The following is a 20,421-nucleotide window of genomic DNA, read 5'->3' as shown; positions in this document are numbered from 1 at the left end:
CGTTAGGTAGAGCGGCAGTCAACGAGTTAAAGCTAAACTTAAAACCTATTTATTTAGACTTGCTTTTTGATATTCGGTAGAACAAAATGCAGTTTTATTGAAACCTGTGTTCTTACCATCTTATGCATTTTAACGTTTAATTTTGTTTTTAATACTGTAAAGCACTTTGGGAAGCCTCTTGGTTGTAATAAGGTGCCACAGTATATAAATAAAGTTTGATTGATTGATTGATTGCTAGAAACATTTAAACTTACATTTTCAAATACAAAAACAGCTGGAATTAAGAATATTAGTTTAATAGCAGTTGTTTAATAATCTTTAATAAGTACTAGCAATAGTACTCGTTTAACCTTGTATTTCAAATTATTGTAGTCTTGTGAGCACAGAAAAAAAAATTAATCTCACAGAATTTCATTTTATACTAGTGAGTGTCTTTCAGATAAGGATACAATTTGGCAGCCTCTCAGTTTGAGTTAATAACATACATTTATATTATTTCCCATTGATTATTTACTTTCCATCTCCCATATTTGCATAATTAAATTCTTGCAAAGACTTTTACAGACACGTTAAACAAACCATCCATTAGATGGAGTTAATACAGATTTAATTTTCTGACAGCACCTGTCTACGCTCTCAGCCGGGATCCACCGACTTAAGCCGAAATAGTCTTACCCAGAATTCCCATGTCATCATATCCCACCTGCCACTGCGACAACCTGCTGCTCTTTCCTCCAGCAGGGCTGCAACGCCAGCGAGCTTTTAGCCGTATACTGCATTTCATTATTTATATTGCTGTGTGTTCTGTCTGCGTTCAGATAAGACAGATGCTCGACTGTCACAATGCTTTTTCTCCTCTGTGTGAGCGACTGTTCTGCTGCACGTGTTTGCCATCGCGACAAACCAGACATGACTATAGTGCCAGATACTTATTCAAGGTTTTTTTTTCTTCTTTTTTTTGACAGACCTGTATATCAAAGGTTGCTGTCTGCTGCTTGCAGATAAAAGGCTGGACAGTGTTAAATACCAGGGAAAGATACTAGAAGGTCCCTTTAAAGGCGACATGACCTTTTTTTCTTTTTTTTTGTGAAACATCTGTAGGTAGTTTGACTGATAGAAGATAACTGTGAGAGACATGCTTGATAACAAATCAGTATTGTCACTTTTTCCTCAAGCAGACATTTCCAAATCCATTAGAATAAACTGACAGGTTTCAGAAGGAAATATATAAAGATGAGAAAACAAACAATAGAAAAAAAACATATTCTGGCAGATGAGGTCTGTATCTCTGGGGATGTGGTGTTTTGTCTCTCGAAAACAATAAAACAACCATTGGATTTCAGCCTGCCGATAGAAAAGAGACATATTCGTAAATATGTATGTGTCTGCTGATCAGTGTCTGTGGAAACTGCTCCATCTCTATGCACGGATCAGGATGGGTGCAGCTGAAGTATAAGAAACTATACACTGATACAGAATCATCAGTGATATTTTGTTGTGCAGTGAAACAAAGGGAATATCAAGTAATGTCCTAAGAGAGAGAGAGAGAGAGACTTACCATTCAACTGTCATTCAGTTTAGGTCAAGTTACTGTTACTGTATGACATCACTGATAGAGAACATGATAACTAAAAACTACTGTTCCACAGTAGAACCACGACTGAAGCATGACCATCAATCTAATCAATTAATAAAAGAAAAGAAGCAATGCTTTTCTTGAAACCTGTGTAATAATTTGAAACCTGTATGATAATTTGAAATGATCATTATACATGTGTGTGCAGCCTGATCTCACGAAGAAACGTAAGTATTTTATGTTTTGTCAGTTTAGTGGCTAATTCGTTCGAATTCAGTCGTACGAAAATGTACGATTTTAAAAAGAAGGCGTGGCACCTAACATTGGTTGATGAGCAAATCGTACTAAATTGTACGACTTAGATCGTACGAATTCATACGAATTAGCCACTAAATCAAAAAGTTACGAATTGCCGTGAGATTGCACAAAAATAGCCAAATATACATTTTATGAGTATTTTCTTTTTTTTTTTTTGCCAAAACTTAGAATATTAAGTAAAGATCAGAGGGGCAGGGTGGCACTATCGCCTTACAGCAAGGTCGCTGGTTCAAGCCTCGGCTGGTCGAGTAGGCATTTCTATGTGGAGTTTGCATGTTCTCTCTGTGTTTGCGTGGGTAAAACATAGTTGGTGGATCATTTCGCTGTGGCGACCCCTGATTAATAAAGGGACTAAGCCGAAAAGAAAATGAATAAACGAATGAAGTAAAGATCACGTTCCATGAAGACATTTTTGTAAATGTCCTACTGTAAATACATTAAACCTTAATTATCGACAAATAATGTGCATAACTAATTACTTATTACAGACAACATTAAATGTAATTTTCTTAATATTTAGCCCTTATATTAAATTTTAACCCTAATATTCGAGATTTAGTTTCATCTCAGCTAAATATTTTCTATTCTAAAAAACCATGCATCAGTGAAATGCTTATTTATTCAGTTTCTAGATGACGTGCAAATATCAATTTTAAGAAATTAAACCTTATGACTGGTTTTGTGGTCCAGGATCACATATTCCTTTGGAGTCAAAGCTGAATTTAACATCATTACTCCAGTCTTCAGCGTCACATGATTCTTCAGAAATACTGTTATTCTAATATGCAGATCTGCAAGTCAAGATACATTACTTATATTATTGGTTGTGCTTCTTAAAGTGAAACTTCACCCAAAAATCTTAGTACCTTTCTATCTTCTGTTAAAAAATAAAGAATATGTTTTGAAGAAAAATAGTAGGAAAAACAAATACTATGGAAGCAAACGGTTACAAGTTCTCAACATTTTCTTTGCTGTTTAACAGAAGAAAGAAACTCATAAATAATTTATGAAAAGTAAAAAGTAATTGGTGTGTAAATAATGACAGAATTTCATTTTTGGGCCTTCTATATTTTCATGGAAACCATGATTTGTTTAGAGGATTATTTATTTCATGATCTTTTGCAATGTATAAATAGAACGGAATAAATAAAAATGGAACGTTTGAACTTTTGATCAATTTAATGCATCCTTGCAGACTGAAATTATTTCCTTCTCGTATTGCGTCCTAACCAGATGTGATGCAATATGATTCCAGTGATGAGAAATTTGTGTCCAAACCAGACGAGACACACTTATGAGATGCAGAAAAAAAATCAATCAAATATCACAGCCAATCAGAAGAGAGCGTGGGTAAGCACAAAGCACTCTTAAACTAAACACATAAGCATATAACGACATTTATAAATAGTAAACCATTCATTTATTCATTAATTTTCCTTCAGCTTAGTCCCTTTATTTATCAGGGGTTGCCACAGTGGAATGAACGTATCCAGCATATGTTTTACGCAGCGGATGACCTTCCAGCTGCAACCCAGCACTGGGAAACATCCATACACACTCATTCAAACACACACTCATACACTACGGCCAATTCAGTTTATTCAATTCACCTATAGTGCATGTCTTTGGACCTTTTTGCTGTGAGGTGACACATGGTAAACCATTTTAACATTTAAAAATATATACATCATGATACAACCTCTATCAAGTAAAATGTCCACAGTTAACAGTTTATGTTTGCTTAAAATTGATTTTAAGATCCGAGATAAAATATCAATAGTCACAAAAATATTTAAACTTACATTAGTGACTTTGTGACTTTCAACATTAGAAAACAAACATGTATCTGAGAATGCCATTGCTATATATCATTGTCAAATCATTTTTTAAAATAGAATAAAAACAGAATATAACTAAAAATACTAAAAAGGTGCTCAAAAATGATGATTTATATGGGGGAAAATTCCTGGTGGTCAGAAATGCTGGTAACAAATTAAGAAAAAACAACAATTAATTGTGTCATAATGTTGCATCACATCTGCCTAAGGGACAAGGTGCTAATTCGCTAAAATTTTGGGAAGGTAACAAGCAAAAAAAGTCCTAAAGCATTATAAGTAACTATGAATACTTTTATAATACATCATACATACAGGCTTCACAGAAATCCAAGTTAAATCCTTTGTGTATGTGCGTCATTGACTCAAGTGTACACTATTCTCTGCAAGCTAAAGTCAGTGTTATTTCAGCAATCAGTCAAACACTTAGACATGACAATCTAGTGACTGTTTAGGGTTACTTACTTTAAATCTATGAAGGGTCATCAGGTGTGCTTTCCAGTAGCTAAATGAAACCACAGACTTGTTGATCTTCAACAAATACGTTACAGATGGCAGATCTGTAGCTGTGCTCTAATGCAGTTAGTTCACATACTCTACCTTCTTCTGCATTCAGCTCAAAGTGGTAGAGGCCTCAGGAGAACTTACCTTCAGTCCACACTGATCTCAGATCAAAGCTTGTACACTACATAACCCAGTCGTAGAAAAGCTGCAGTGTAAAAGTAGCCGATGGCAGGGTATAAAATACACTTGCACTTTTTTTGAGGTTAAAAATTGAGCAGATTTTCGTAGAGACACTAAATCATCCTTCGCTACAACATTTAAAAAAAGTGTACATTTCAAAACGAATATATCAGAATACCTCTGGCTTGTACTTCAGTAAAGTACAGCACGCTGACTAATTTAATTAAACTTTCATGAACAGATGTATATGCATGATATTCACATATGCTAACTTTTTCTTGTGAACATTTCTAATTTTCAAGGCAAGTGCTGTGACCTTTCAATGAGTCCGTAATCTTTTCATATTTTGTACTCCAGTTACATATTAATGAAAGGGAAAATCTCTACGGAATTCTGAAATATGAAATCACTTGACTTTGAATGTCCACATGCTGTATGCTTGAATCAAACGCACAGTGAAAATTGTGTCTTTTCATGCATCAAGGAAACTATATGTGTGTGAGTGGTAGTTCCATTTCTCTGGCCATTGGATCAATCAAGTACAAAGCACTGCTGTGTTGGGGACTGCTATCAAGATGGCAGAAAGTGAAGTGTAATCATGCAGTAGCTGACAGCACCCACTTACTCAATGCTTCCTTTTGTGTCTGATAGTATAGATGAAACTGCAGTGACGTCACACAACAGGCAACTGCATTTATAGGTGCTCCAGACAAGCAGATTTTAGCCCTGATGTGAGCAGCACCGCAGATTTAATGATCCGGTAAGAATTGCACAGTGTTATTGCATAGTGCATTTTGCATAGTGCTCACCAGGTGTTATTGTAGAGTGACACATATGATTTATAGCTAAATATACAGGTTCTAGCTAGGGATGCACAGATATGACAGTTCTGGGCAGAAACCGAAAATTCTGGATACACTTGGCTGAAAGCTGAAAATTAAAATGTTTTGTAACAATTATGTATTATTTTATTAAATACATTTTTAAAGATTTTATTAAAATGAGCCCATTAACTTAGATTATGCTAATAAAAAGCACACACACAAGCCAATAAAATAACTACATTTTAATTCATTAATTAATTTTCCTTTAGCTTAGTCTCTATTTCAGAGGCCGCCACAGCGGAATGAACCGCCCACTATTCCGGCATATGTTTGACACAGCAGATTCACTTCCAGCCGGAACCCAGTACTGGGAAACACGACACTACGGCCAATTTAGTTTATTCAATTCATCTAAACGGCATGTCTTTAGACCAGGGATGCCCAAACTAGGGCCCGCAGGCCAAAGTTGGCCCATGGTAACCTTTGATTTGGCCCGCCATCCTATCTGAGAAGAGAGGGAGAATATTAGGGTCTTGAATACAGTAATTTCTAATTTAATGTAACCTTTAGTTTGTTAGTTTAATTTTTGAGCAACAAAAGACAGACTTGAATTAAATTCTTCAATTAAATGTTGTAAATGAATCTGATTTTTTTTTTTAAATGAACATACTGTTGCTCAATGGACAGACCACAATTCAGAAGGAATCAAGGAAAAGGCAGGTGCTGCCTGACTATGGTATTCAGCATTAAACTCTATTGTGTTATAAATTAATTCTTATGTTTTTATTATATTAGGTTCATTACCATATGTAAAAAAGATTTAATTCATTAGTTAATAGTTAATTAGTTAATGAATGAGGAAACTATCCATGGCAACTTGTAATACAGGGGTGTGTTTCCCGATCAATGACGCAACTCGCGGTTGAATTATGGAAAAAGAACGATGTAGTGACCAGTGTTTCCCAAAACAGTAGTTTCTCTGTCGCAAATCCATCGTTTGAACCACATAAGCTATGACGTAAAATGCCCACAATGATGCTCTAAACGGGGTGGAGTAACAACTTCTTTAGAGAAGAAATAATTATTATTATTTTTATTATTATTATTAAGTAGGATATTGTTTATTTATTTATTTTTTTTTTTAAGTCTACTTTTACAATTTGACACATGCAAACTGCTACAGAAATGTTCTTACCAACAGGCCCATGTCATATACAGAACATATACTTAATAAATAACCTACTTTAAATTAAAAACATTAACGTATGCTATATATTTTTTTTCACAAGCTTTGGAGACGTAAAGTAAATTCTGCTTTTAAATAATAGGTCACCTATAGCTTTCGTCATGAGCCACAGCTGTGTTGAAAATAACTTCAATGTTTTCAAAGTGCACTGTGAAGGGAGAGCAAAGCAGACATACTTCCGTCAGAAAGTCAACAGTGCCACCAATCCTCGCTTACTTTTTAAAACATTTTCCTCCCTCCTCTATCCTCCTCCTTTACCAGCATCCTCCACACTCACTACTGATGACTTTGCTACATTCTTTTGCACCAAAACTGCAAAGATCAGTGCTCAATTTGCTGCACCTACAACAAACACGCAAGATACACCACCAACACCACACACACTCACCTCTTTTTCCCAGCTCTCTGAGTCTGAGTTGTCCAATCTCTTGCTATCAAGCCATGCAACCACCTATCCGCTTGATCCCATTCTCTCTCATATCTTGCAAGCTATTTCTCCTGCAGTCATACCAACACTGACTCACATAATTAACACATCTCTTGACTCTGGTCTATTCCCTACTTCATTTAAGCAGGCTAGGGTAACCCCACTACTAAAGAAACCCAACCTGGATCAAACGCTACTTGAAAACTACCGACCAGTATCCCTGCTTCCATTCATGGCCAAGATTTTGGAGAAAGTAGTGTTCAATCAAGTCCTAGACTTTCTTACTCAAAACAACCTCATGGACAACAAGCAATCTGGCTTTAAGAAAGGCCACTCAACTGAGACTGCCCTGCTCTCGGTCGTGGAGGATCTCAGACTGGCTAAAGCAGACTCTAAATCATCTGTCCTCATCTTGCTGGATTTATCAGCTGCTTTGACACTGTAAACCACCAGATCCTGCTATCTACGCTGGAGTCACTGGGCGTCACAGGCACTGTTATTCAATGGTTCAGTTCCTACCTCTCGGACAGATCATTCAGGGTGTCGTGGAGGGGAGAACTGTCCAACCTACAGCATCTAAACACTGGGGTACCTCAGGGCTCTGTTCTTGGGCCACTTCTCTTCTCTATCTACATGGCATCTTTAGGAACAGTCATCCAGAAACATGGTTTTTCCTACCACTGCTATGCTGATGACACCCAGCTATACCTCTCTTTTCACCCTGATGATCCCTCGGTTCCAGCTCGCATTTCAGCCTGCCTGTCAGACATTTCACACTGGATGAAAGATCATCATCTCCAGCTTAACCTCACGAAAACGGAAATGCTTGAAGTTTCTGCCAACCCGACTCTTCACCATAACTTTTCAATCCAGATGGACGGAGCAACCATCACTGCATCCAAAATGGTAAAAAGCCTTGGAGTAACAATTGATGACCAACTGAACTTCTCTGACCACATTTCCAGAACTGCTCGATCTTGCAGATTCGCACTCTACAACATCAGAAAGGTCTGACCCTTCCTATCTGAACATACAGCTCAACTCATTGTTCTAGCTCTTGTTCTCTCCAAACTGGACTATTGCAACTCTCTGCTAGCCGGGCTACCAGCTAGTTCTATCAAACCTCTTCAGCTGCTTCAGAACGCTGCAGCACGAGTGGTCTTTGATGAACCCAAAAGAGCACATGTCACTCCGCTACTCACCCCGTTTGCACTGGCTGCCAGTTGCTGCCCGCATCAAATTCAAAGCTCTGATGTTTGCTTACAAAGTGACCTCTAGCTTGGCTCCTTCATATCTGCTCTCACTTCTGCAGATATATGTGCCCTCCAGAAACTTGCGTTCTGTGAATGAACGTCGCCTCGTTGTTCCATCCCAAAGAGGGAAGAAATCACTTTCCCGAACTCTCACATTCAATCTGCCCAGTTGGTGGAATGAACTCCCTAACTACATCAGAACAGCAGAGTCACTTGCTGTCTTCAAGAAACGACTAAAACGCAACTGTTTAGTCTCCACTTTCCATCCTAATCTGCAACTGCCTCTCTGGCTATACCACTAACTGTGCCCTCTCTCTCTCTCTAAAAAAAAAAAAAAAAAAAAAAAACAAAAAAAAAAAAAAAAACTTTTTTTTACTAATGCTTTGCTTCGTAGACTTTACACACCTGAAACTTGTCTATAGCACTTGCTCACTGCTGCTCTTATAGTTGTGTAAATTGCTTCCTTGTCCTCATTTGTAAGTCGCTTTGGATAAAAGCGTCTGCTAAATGACTAAATGTAAATGTAAATGCAATTGTAAACATAAAGATCGCTAAAACTGAACTTTATAAATACTCTGAAAGCAAATTACACATAAGAGAGATGACTTTAATGTTTTTTTTTTTAAATCAATCCAAGTTTAAATGTTAGAATGTTAAATAAATGAATAGGGCATATGGGGGATAACTGGGATGAGAACACAGCCAGGAACTATGTTTCTAACTAAAGCTCCAGAGGTGTAGTTGCAAGAATAGAAGTTTGTGATGCAATTTATGAATGTTCATTGGAACGATGGATTTGGGAAATGCCAAATCAACAAACTATGTTTGTAACGACACAACTTGTGACCTTAGTTGGCTAACTATGGTTTTCGGAAAAGCACCCCAGCTTGATATATTTATGTTAGGTCCATGGCCCTCAATCAAATTGGCTTTTAGCCCTTCATAAGAAAAAGTTTGGGCATTCTTGCTTTAGACTGTGAAGGGAAACCGGAGCACTCAGAGGAAACCCATGTGAACACAGGGAGAACATGCAAACTCCACACAGAGTCAACTGGCCTAGCCGGGACTCAAACCAGCAACCCTCTTGCTGTGAGGTGACAGTGCTACCCACTGAGCCACCGTGTCGCCCTTATAACTACATTTAACTGACAGTAAATGAATCGAGAGGCGTCATTTTACCAGCGATGCCATAACAGCACACTATTGCTATTAAAAGCAGCAATGACAGGTATACTACATAGAAATGTTAGTGCATTATTTGAGCAGACTTTGCTTTTCCAGTGAGTTTACGTATAGATAATAGAGGTGTGAACCTACACTGGTCTCACGGTTCGGTTACGGTTATCATGTCATCGATTCGGTTCAATTCAATATCTCGGTGCACTGACAATGCTTTCCATACACAATTATATTTTTTCGTCACAACAGAAGACTTCTTGAGGTAAAATTTTTAAATACATTCATATTTATAGACTATATTATTTGTAATACAATCTTGTCCCTTAATACAAGCAGTCAGATATTTGAATTGTACCTTTAATTTTACCTGCTCAAAGAAAACTCGTTTTGAATGTTATAAACAAAACTCAAATACAATCACAGAAAACAACATGCTCATTTATAGCAAATAAACGAATGTAAATATTACTCCATTTGCTTTTTGAGCATTGTCGAACGTGTTCTTACATCCCTATGATTGATCATTGTGTTCACACACTAAACAGAAAGGGCTGCGATTGGCTCTAAAACTGTCAGTGCTGTTCACCGATGAGTGACGTGGACACTGAAGAATGTGGAGTAAGAGTCTGTATGCGAGTAATAAAGCGCACATTGCCATATGAGAGAAAATACATCAGTACGTGATAACAGGTGATGGCCTATTAATGAACCAATACTGAATTGTCCACGTCTGCATCAAAGAAGCAATTAAATTAGACACCCCTAATAGATAAGTATAATATAACCTATTCTGAACTCGGAGATGGCTTGTGCTATAGTCAAGCCAGCAACAAATAGTTTTTGCATGGAGCATTGAAATAAATGGGTTTCATAGTGAAGTGCTTTCCACATACACTACGAAAGCCATTTCACTCGATGCAGTGACTACAGCTGGTGTGAGAGTGAAATGCTCAAAACTGACGGGCAATGCAGTGCAGCATAACCTTTTTCAGCTCATATTTTCTCTTTCGTCAATACAAATTGGTATTTTCAGCCAATAACTTTCTGCAGTCAAACATTCAGTGCATCCCTAGTCCTACCTGAACGATCAACAGATTTCTGTTTTAAATAAATGCTGCTGTTCTTATTCTTATCAATAATACTAGTAACAACCGTCAAATAAATCTTGTCAAATAAAATGCAATATTGGTGAGCATGACTTATGTCATATATATATATATATATATAAAGTCATTTCTTGTTCATATAGTGGAACTCTTTCTAATTTTAACTTTGTCTTTTGAAAGTAAAAGCATTCTTACTAGTTGGAAAAAAAAAGAAAAGAATTTGATCTTATATTTGCTTTCAAAATGTGTGCAATGCCTTAGAGAAAACAAAAACTACAGTCACCTGTTATGGGCCATTTGAATCGAATTACAGCACAGGAAATCTGTGATGAGCTGTGATCTTGTGTCAAATTCTTTTCCACCCCTGATAAACTTCTTAACCTGTTTTAAGCCTCAAACTAAATTTGGTAAGTTTGTCCATTTGTGTGTAGAAGAACATCTAAATGAGGCTCATGTTGCCCATCAATGCCATCTGCATGTAGGTCAACAGCTTTCTATTTCTTTAAGAGAGAAGCAACATCTGTTAAGAAACACTTACATTGTACTAAAATTCCAGAAAGGGCGTTCTTGAACTTGTCCTTGGCTTCCTCCATCTCCTTCTCATGGGCGGCCTTTTCGTTCATCAGTCTGCGAATGTGGCTGTTGGAGGATTGGATCATTGAATAGAAGTTGTTGGCGTTCCTGCGGTTTACCTCCCCTCGCTCCACCCAGGTCAGCAGGACACGCACCGCCTCGGGAAATTTGGAGTCGTCTAAGTGGAGAAAAGAAAAAAAAAATGGTGGGGAAGAAACAGATGGTGGGAAGAGAGCTGAGTACAATGCTGGAGAGGAACACTTCTCATGTGGGACCTTCTGGTGTCAAAACTTATTAGCAGGACATGTTTATTGGGCCCAAAAAAACAAGTAGAGGACATTTAGGAGAGGACAACAGAATGAGGAAGGACGTGCAAGCAAGATGCAACAGTTCCGGACGAGCAAATATGGTCAATCAAAACTCGTGGATACTTTCTTTAAAAACATTATTTAGGTAGAAGATGTTGTTTGTGAATTCCTGATTTGTGAAGACAGGTAAGTATGTGTGTTTGCAGGCAGTTACTCCAAAACTAAAAAGCTTTGGCTTGATACTTTCAGCCGGGAATGAGATGTGAAACAGAGAAAGCTGAAAATCACTGTAATGAATGCCACAGGGAGTCTCATCTAGCAAGCTATTATTCTTTAGGGTTGTTGTGTTTATTCAAAATCCACAAATTAAAAAAAGAAGAGGAATCAACAAAAAGAACAGTTTGGCACAGATTTGTTCAGCTGTTTGGCGTTAACTTTGTAAGCAGTGTGTTGCAAAGATACTGCGGTCTGTACAGCTAAAAAGACTGCTGTAAAAAAGGAAAACACAACTATTATTTGGTTCTTGCTACTGTTCTCCTGGAATGCATACCGACATATGTCCTACTGAGAATTCTAGGTGGTCTTTGGTTTATACAGGTGCCCAAACTGCACAAATGTAATAATTAAAAATATTCTGTCAAATAATTTACATTTATAATCCGTCAACCCTTTTAAGATTCATCCAAGTGTGATGAATATGAAATCCCTCTTGATCACTAAACTGATTTTGTTGCTTATTTATCTGATTCAGACTCAGCGAGTCGACATTAAAAGATCTCAAATAATAATTGTCAAAGATAACCGTTGAATATTGATTGTACACAGACAAATCTAGCCGATATGAGAGTGCTGCTGAGATTTTATACAGCAAACAGCACAAAAGCTTCCCTAAAGGCAGTGTGTAATATCATCGTGTCCTTTCTTCCTTTCATCTGTTATCTGTAACCACCGCAAAGTGAGCAGAACTGCATATAAAGCATCATATATGGAAAAGTCTAAGGTAACCTGAAGAGTACACATGTATTTTCAACTGATTTCATCTACAGCACTATTTTTTAAAGCATTTTCTCTCCCAGACAGAAAGAAAAATTAGGATAAACAGTCACTGAACAGATGGTCTCTATCAAACCTCATAGATCATTATACTCAAAGAGACAAATAGCTTACACACATATCTAGTCAAGAGGGAATCATGACTGTTCATAGCTTTTTAGATGAATCAGGGGGAAAAAAACAAAATAATAATAATTATAAAAAAACAGAAGAGTGACAGACAAAAACTTGGGACATTTCATTTGTCCTACCTTTGAGTTTTTCTCCTAACTGGCTACATTCGTGCTCAGAGTAATGCACAATGGGGGGTGGTGAGGGGGGCCGTAAACGGTCCTCTTCTATTCTGCGACGGTGCCTCTCTTCCCGGGCCAGCATGCGCTGTCTGCATTCCCATTCGTACAGGTCATCTCTAGCCTGGGCAAAATCTACATGCAGCCGGCCTGTGTCCTTCTTATCTGTACTTGAACCCAGCCTGATCCTATAACCTGGAGAAGAGGAGAGGGAAATAAAGTGGAAATAGAAAAGGACAATGACAAAGTAAAGAAAAAGAAGGTTGAATTTGATCGGGCAAATCAAATAAATGTAGAATAAAGGAAAGGGGAATATGGGAGGAGGTAAATAAATAGAGCAGAGGAAAAGAATAAAAATGAGGAAGAGGAGCAGGAAAGAGCAAAGGAAATAAGTAAGAAGAAAAAGGAAGCGGAAGGAAAAGTAATGAAAAAGGAGGCCGAAAATAAGGCGAGTAAAGCAAAGACAGGAAAAGAAAGAAAGGAATTTAATAGAAAAGAAAAAGAAAGTTGAATTAGACAGGCAAAAAAGAATCAAATAAAGGTGGAACAAGGAAAAGGGCAAAAGAAAAGGAAATTGAAGAGGAAAATGGAGCAGAGGAAAAGAATAAAAAAATGAGGAAGAGAAGGAAAAAGCAAAAGAAATAAGTAAGGAGAAAGAAGGAAAGTAAGAACAAGTAATGAAAAAGGAGGCCGAAAATAAGGTGAGAAAAGGAAAGAGCAGGGAAAGACAGAAAGGAAAGGAAATTATTAGAAATGAAATGAAAGTTGAATTAGACAGAGAAAAATAATAAATTAAAGGTAGAACAAGGAAAAGGGCAAGGGAAAAGAACAGGAAATGGGAAGTGGAAAATAAGTAGAGCAGAGCAAAAGAATAAAAAAAGAGGAAGAGGAGCAGGAAAGAGCAAAGGAAATAAGTAAGAAGAAAGAGGAGAGGAAGAACAAGTAATGAAAAAGGAGCCAATAAAAAAGTGAATTTGACAAATAGAATAAAGTAAAGATAGAGTAAGGGAAAGGGGAAAAGGAAAAAGAATGGAAATTGGAAGTGGGAAAGGAAACAGAGCAAAGAAAAAGAAGGGGAAGTGGAAACAAATGAGGTGCAAAGAGAAATAGCGCACACAAAACAAAAACAGGAAAATAAGATTTTAAAAAAGAAAGAGGAAAAGAAAGAAGAGGGGAAAGATGGGAATAGGGAGTAAAGCAAACCAAAAAGACAGGGAAGGAGACAAGTAAGGAAAGGTATGAGGAAAAAAAGCAAAGGCAATAAGTCAAAGTGGAAATTGAGAAAAGAAAAAATAAATAAATAAAAGGGGAGGAAGAAAACAGGGGGCAGTAAATGAAAGGCCGTGAAAAGACAAAAAAATAAGGAGAAAGGAAAGATAAAAGCAAGGAGGAAGAGGAAGGATAAAGAAGAGGTGGAAAGTGGGGGAGGGGAGTAGAAAAAAGGCCAGAAGAAAAGAAAGGAAATAGGAAGATGGTGGATATAGTGTGATAAAAAGTGAAAAAAAGAGGACAACAAAATTGACAAAGAGGAAAATTGCAGAAATGGGATGAACAAACATAAGAGGAGGGGGAAAGCAAACATACAAAAGAGTTCAAGAAGTTAAATAGATAAAAGGAACGGGTAAGAAAAGGAGAACAGCAGATTTTTTTTGTCTTAAACACAAGAATGTTATGAACACTGATTCACGAGGAAACCTGTGACAAAGTGAACCCACAAACTCGATGACACACTCTGTTTATTCATTCCCTCTAACATGTGTTTTCTGACAGATTTGAGGCCAAACCCTTCCTATTTGTTTATTTTTTGTGAAAAGTTAAAAGGTCCCAAATGCTACACTCGGTTTGGAGAAATCGAAATAAAAGCCCTCGCAGAACAGACAAGCCATGATGTATGAGAATAATCTGGCTTCTGATAGGGCTGAAAAAAGGAAGCGGTTTTGTATTAAGGTTTATATATTTCAGCATAAAACAGAAAATTGCTTGGAAAAAAAAAATATCTTGACAAATGGCCAAGCGGTACGTGAAAGAGGCTCTGGTGAATTATAAATCACATGATGCTCCAAGTACATTATAGAGAGGCCTGAAAAGTGTTTTTAAGGAGAATGTATATTCAGAGACGGCCGTGTCAACAGAAATGAGAGAAAGAGCTTCACGGTTTACTTCCGCCTCTCTATCACAGCTTTACAGCCCCCTGACGCTGTTAAATATTTTACGCAATGTGTTCACGTTAGAAATGAGCACCATTATTTATGGAAAGGCCTGCAGAGCTCCGTCACGGGGCCACATAATATATGGGGCAGCGCTTCAATCTCGCCCCTCGCCACTGAGAGAGCAACACTCAGAGAAGTATGAATAATGGAAAGGGTATTATTGGAGCGCTCGGCACTTTAAATTTGCTTTCTGGGCCAGAGATGGACATCCTAATATTTGCATACAAAGACTGATTTAAGATGTGACTTGGGATAAGACGAGCACACTCCTGGCAGGTCACGTGAGCAGTGTTAAGGTGCATTCTGGGATGGCTCACGATTGATTTACGGCGTTCGAAGGCAGAAATGTATTACTAGGTGTCAGCGCTTGCATTCTTGTTGACCTCTTTTGTCAGGGACTCTTGATGGTCTGCGTCTACAGATCTGGAGTGTTTTGAGTGATGTGTGGAAGCTCCGCCCCCCTAATTAATTCAACATCAATCTATCAAGTCAGGAGGGACACATGGCCTTCATTTACATGACATAAAGGTTAAGTGAAGTGATTATTATTCTACGTCACACAGTGTGGTCCATAAGTCATTTAGCCTTTGTTCTGGAATTTTATGACATTATGAAATTTCAGGGGTGGAATCTACACTCACCGGTCACTTTATTAGGTACACCTTACTAGTATCGAGTTGGACCCTCTTTTGCCTTCAGAACTGCCTAAATTCTTTGTGGAATAGATTCAACAAGGTACTGCAAATATTCCTCAGAGATTTTGGTCCTTACTGACGTGATAGCATCACGCAGTTGCTGCAGATTTGTTGGCTGCACATCCATGATGCAAATCTCCTGTTCCACCACATCCCAAAGGTGCTCTATTGGAGTGAGTCTGGTCACAGTGGAGGCCATTTGAGTACAGTGAACTCACTTGTCATGTTCAAAAAACCAGTCTGAGATGATTCACGCTTTATGACATGGTGCGTTATCCTGCTGGAAGTCGCCATCATAAGATACACTGTGGTCATAAAGGGATGGACATGGTCAGCAACAATACTCAGGTATGCTGTGGCAAAAATGGGCCCAATGTGTGCAAAGATAATATCCCCCACACTATTACACCTGATTGGCTGATTATAAATTTGCGTTAACAAGCAGTTGGACAGGTGTACCTAATAAAGTGGCCGGTGAGTGTAACAGTCTTTTGTATGGTATAATAATACAAAATACCTTAAACTAGTATATTTGTAATAATACGTCATGCATTCACACTGTATGCATGCACGCTTTTACATTCTAAATTTAAATATAAAAATTTAAATAATTTAAATTAAATGATACATTTTTAAACATTATTTAGCATTTACTAAATTATAGAAAATGGCTATTGTATTAATAATAAAAGCTTAATAATAAAATATTTATTATCTGTATAAATAAATTCATAAAATTGCATATTAAATGAAAAAAGTGTGGAATTTGAGTGATGAGTAAGCTTTACGTATTCTTATGACATGAAATTTTTAGGGGCATAATGCACAATGAAAGCGCATATTTAACAAAACAGCTATAATTAATTCAAAATAAACTATTTGAAGGTTTTAATGACATGCAGAGGAAAACATTATCTAAAAATAATGAAATAAAAATTGCATTTAACAAAACAATTTATTAATCTTTAAATAAGAATGAATATGATTTGCATTTATGCTTCTTTTCAAATATTTACAGAACAGCATGTAGACATGTTGTAGACGTTTTACATCGAGCAACTGTGAGAGACAGAAGATAATTCTCTGGAAAGTGTACCTGACAGGAAGAGGGCCTTATCAACTGTGTGCTCCTCTGCAAAACGGATGTGACAGAAGTTCTTCTTGCTCTTCCGGATGGCGATGATACCTCCGCACTGTTCAAACACTTCTACGATGAGCTGCTCTGTGGCGTTCTCTGGCAAACCTCCCACAAACACCGTCTTACAGCCTGGCGGTCTCTCTCTGGTGGCAGGAGGAGGCAGGTCTTTGAAGACAAGAACAAAAGAAGAATAAACCACCAGAATACATACACTGACATTTTGTTTTATCTACATATTGATCTCTATTTTTCACCGCATTAAGTCTGTAGCTCATTATTGACCGGAATGCCACGTATGAAAAAGATGAAACATGCTAAATCAATAGCTGATTTTTTTTACGACCTTGACATTAAAATGATTCATTATCCAATTCCAATCTAAAAGACTGAGCTTCATATGGATGATCTTTAAAAGCGCTAATGTACTAAATTACATTGATCACACTGAAACACTGCCTTTTTGCACTTTTATTTGATATCCATAGCATCTACCTTATTTGCTTGTGACAAATTATGGGGGCACAGATTATGAGTTGCACTTCTAGTTTAGGGAAATTCCATTAAAAAAACCTGAAACAGATCCTTTGGAATAATAATATTGTGCTTCAAATAATCCATATGCAAAGTGAAAAATGAGAGCGGTGTGTTTGGCTTAGTGCTTTATTTTAATCTGGCATTAAAAATAGCTTTACACTTAGAATCGCTTATAATAAAGCATATCTGGGGTCAAAGCTCTTTGGAGTTCACTGTGCTTTGTTCCTTGGGATCATTTTCTATTTTTATTCCATACAGTACTGTAAAAATCAACACATTCATTGTATTGCTACAGAAAGGGTAGTTTCAAGGTTTTTGATGTCAGCTGAAATGAATGTTAATTGTAGTAAAATGCCCTAAAATTTGCAATTCTCAGAATTTTTGGCCGCAAAATGACCAAATTTCTGCTGCATCGACCAAAGCGCACGAGCAGTGGAGCGTGCGTGCCGCGGTCAAAGTTCAAAATAGCTCAGCGTTCCGCTTTGTATATATTCTGATCATGAACCTGTACACTGATCTGTGCATAAACTGCACATGCTCACTTTAATTGTAAAGTCTGCTTAAATAATGCACTGACAGGACATTTGTTCATGCTGCTTGCTGCATTGATGGCTTTCGACTGCAAAAAATGTGATTATTTTATTGGCTTGTGTTTTGTCAATATATACGTTGAGTTATTTTTATTATAATTTAAGTGATCTGCTTTAGGCAGGTCCGTTTATTTTTATGCTTTTGATGAAATAGCATTCAACTTAAGAGCCCTTTAGACCACGCGCCGGACCGTTTCTCTGTTTTCACTGATAAAGTCTTTAAATAAATAATTATTTTTTTAACCTATTTAACTATTCATTTATTTTTTAATTAAGACATACATTGACTTAGTCGAATATAATCAACAAAGAAAATGTACATCAAAATATAAATGAAAAAAATTATTTATTGGTTCTCTTAGTCCTATCACTTTCAAATAACAAACATAGTACATCTTTCTATATTTAGGCTAAAACACTGCTTTGTTTATTTATTTATTTATTTATTTATTTATTTATTTATTTATTTATGTACTTTCATTTTATTTTGTTTTATTTCGTTTTATTTTCAAAATGAATCCTCATTGTTCTTAGGTTTACAATGATAATAAAGCTTGTTAAGTTTTTAATGATTAAAGAAGGAATTATAATGCTTTGTTTTGTTATTTAATTTTCAATTACAAGTAGCAGGGTATTTACAGCTACTGTATATTCTGTTGGTTCACCTCTTGCCCCTTTGTGCCCCCTGGCATCATAGTCGCAAACTGCTGTTACACCTAAAAACCTTTTCTTAGTCCCTTAATCGGTAATGCTCATATTGAACTGTCACCCACTGTATATTAATCAAAAGGTTATAGAGTTAAATTTAAAAGTCATTGTCACATGCCCGGGGGTGTTGCTCTGTTGTTCCCTCCTCCCTTTTCCATTTTTATTTGTTGTCTGCTGTTTAGGTGTTCCAATTGACTCATGGAGTTTTCATAGGTGGACCAATCAGAAGAAGATGGGGGTCATTTAAGCAATCTAGTGATGACTCGAACCAGACTGGGAGGGATCCTTGTCTCTTGTCACGGTTCAGTCTTTCTGTGTGACATTTGCGTGCCTGTCCTGTTCTCTGGCTCACTTTAGTTTGTTTGAGTTGTACATCTATTCAGAACGCCCAAGCTAAATCTGCTTAAATCTAGTAAAAGGGAAGCGAAAGTGAAGTACATCACGTGAATTACATTTTACACACACGTAGTTGATTTTCTGTTAACTCATTAGGTCAGAAGACCCAACTGATAGTGAGTGCAGTTTAGTGAGGGGCATGTAACGCCGAAGATGTTTTTTTTTTTCTATTTTCAGATTTCTCTTTAGTTATTTAAAGGTGGGGAGGGATTGATTAGCGGGTGTTTAATTTGTTATTTTCTTTGATTTGGCACTGCTTATTTTCCTTCCTCTCTATCAGGCTTGTTTCAAATGTTTCATTGATTTGTTTGCTTATTTTGCATTTATTGTACATATTTGTAAATACATTTTGGATAATTAAATATTCTTTTTTTATCTTTATTGTAAATAAAGCGAACCACTTTTTGCCACGTCCATTGTTTGTGGTGATCCATAGCAGCTAAAGTCTCAGGGGAATTTTAAAAATTTTTGAATTATCATAATTATGTTTAGCCCTTTTTATCCTCCGGGCCACATGGGGCGTAACAGTCATACAAAATAATCTTATTTAATAAAACAATACTTCATTATTACAAAGAATTTTTATTTCGTTTGTTTTTTTTTTTGTCCCAGCGCATCCAGAATTTTCTTTTTGGTATATCTCTACTTTTAACATTTACGGGTAAACTTTGAGGAGAATAATGGCACTATATAGCACCCAGCTTTTTACAATTATTCACAGTTTAGAGTTTATTGTAAGTTACTCCGATAATTTGCACAAAGAATTTTGGGAAGTATAAAAAGATAAGAGAAGGGTGAAATTCACACAAACCATGGCTTACTCAGTTTAATTTGCAGCACACTGTGCTAGAACCCTGGGTTCACAAAGCTAATCTCTTCTTGATAAACCAATTCAACTATGAATAAGATGCATTGAGAAAACTAGAATGAGAAGGAATAATCAATGCAACTTAGCACTTGTTACATGACTGGATTACAAGTGCAAATCTTGCCATCCAAATCTGGCCTTCCTCTGGTGCTAGCTGATTACTCAGAGATGCCGCGAAGACGAATAATCCGTGCTTTCCATCGGGCCAAAAGAGACTGTCTTAACAAGCTGTGGGAATGCAGTTGAAGGAAGCACCTGCTGGGACTCAGAGGGGACCGCATGCCTGACTGGGGGTCCAAAAGGAGTCAGACGCAAAGCCGTTCAGGCATGTTTGGCTGTGAGCCAGTCACTATAAATAAGCAAGTCTCTTCGGACCCCACAGCTGCCCCTTAACACTTGCCATCCATCATCACCAGCATTACACTAACTCCTGTTTATTGTGGCGGCTCATGATGAGCTTTAGGTTTATGTCAGCTGCTGTCAGTGGAAACCAATATAATACTCTATTGTCTTGTTGGTGACGCTGGAGGATACAGCATATGCGGGAAAACATTTGAGCATATGGAGCGTGGATTCGGATTTTTGAGAGATGTGCTGCGGTATTTTCATG

General features: G+C 37.1%; 1 protein-coding gene across 4 annotated transcripts in view; it reads right to left on the bottom strand.

Annotated features, from left to right (window-relative positions):
• Positions 1–20,421, bottom strand: part of enox2 (ecto-NOX disulfide-thiol exchanger 2) — a 412,131-nt gene that overhangs the window by 64,385 nt on the left and 327,325 nt on the right. For all 4 annotated transcript variants that reach the window (XM_056472047.1, XM_056472048.1, XM_056472050.1 and 1 more), the window contains 3 exons: positions 16,674–16,880; positions 12,634–12,867; positions 10,987–11,199 (listed from right to left, as the gene is read on the bottom strand). In XM_056472047.1, coding sequence (XP_056328022.1) covers positions 10,987–11,199; positions 12,634–12,867; positions 16,674–16,880 — 654 coding nt within the window. The remainder of the gene's footprint in view (positions 1–10,986; positions 11,200–12,633; positions 12,868–16,673; positions 16,881–20,421) is intronic.

The sequence above is a fragment of the Danio aesculapii genome, chromosome 14, assembly GCF_903798145.1.
Source record: "Danio aesculapii chromosome 14, fDanAes4.1, whole genome shotgun sequence".
In the NCBI taxonomy this organism is placed as follows: domain Eukaryota; kingdom Metazoa; phylum Chordata; class Actinopteri; order Cypriniformes; family Danionidae; genus Danio; species Danio aesculapii.
This window is presented reverse-complemented; position numbering and strand designations above follow the sequence as displayed.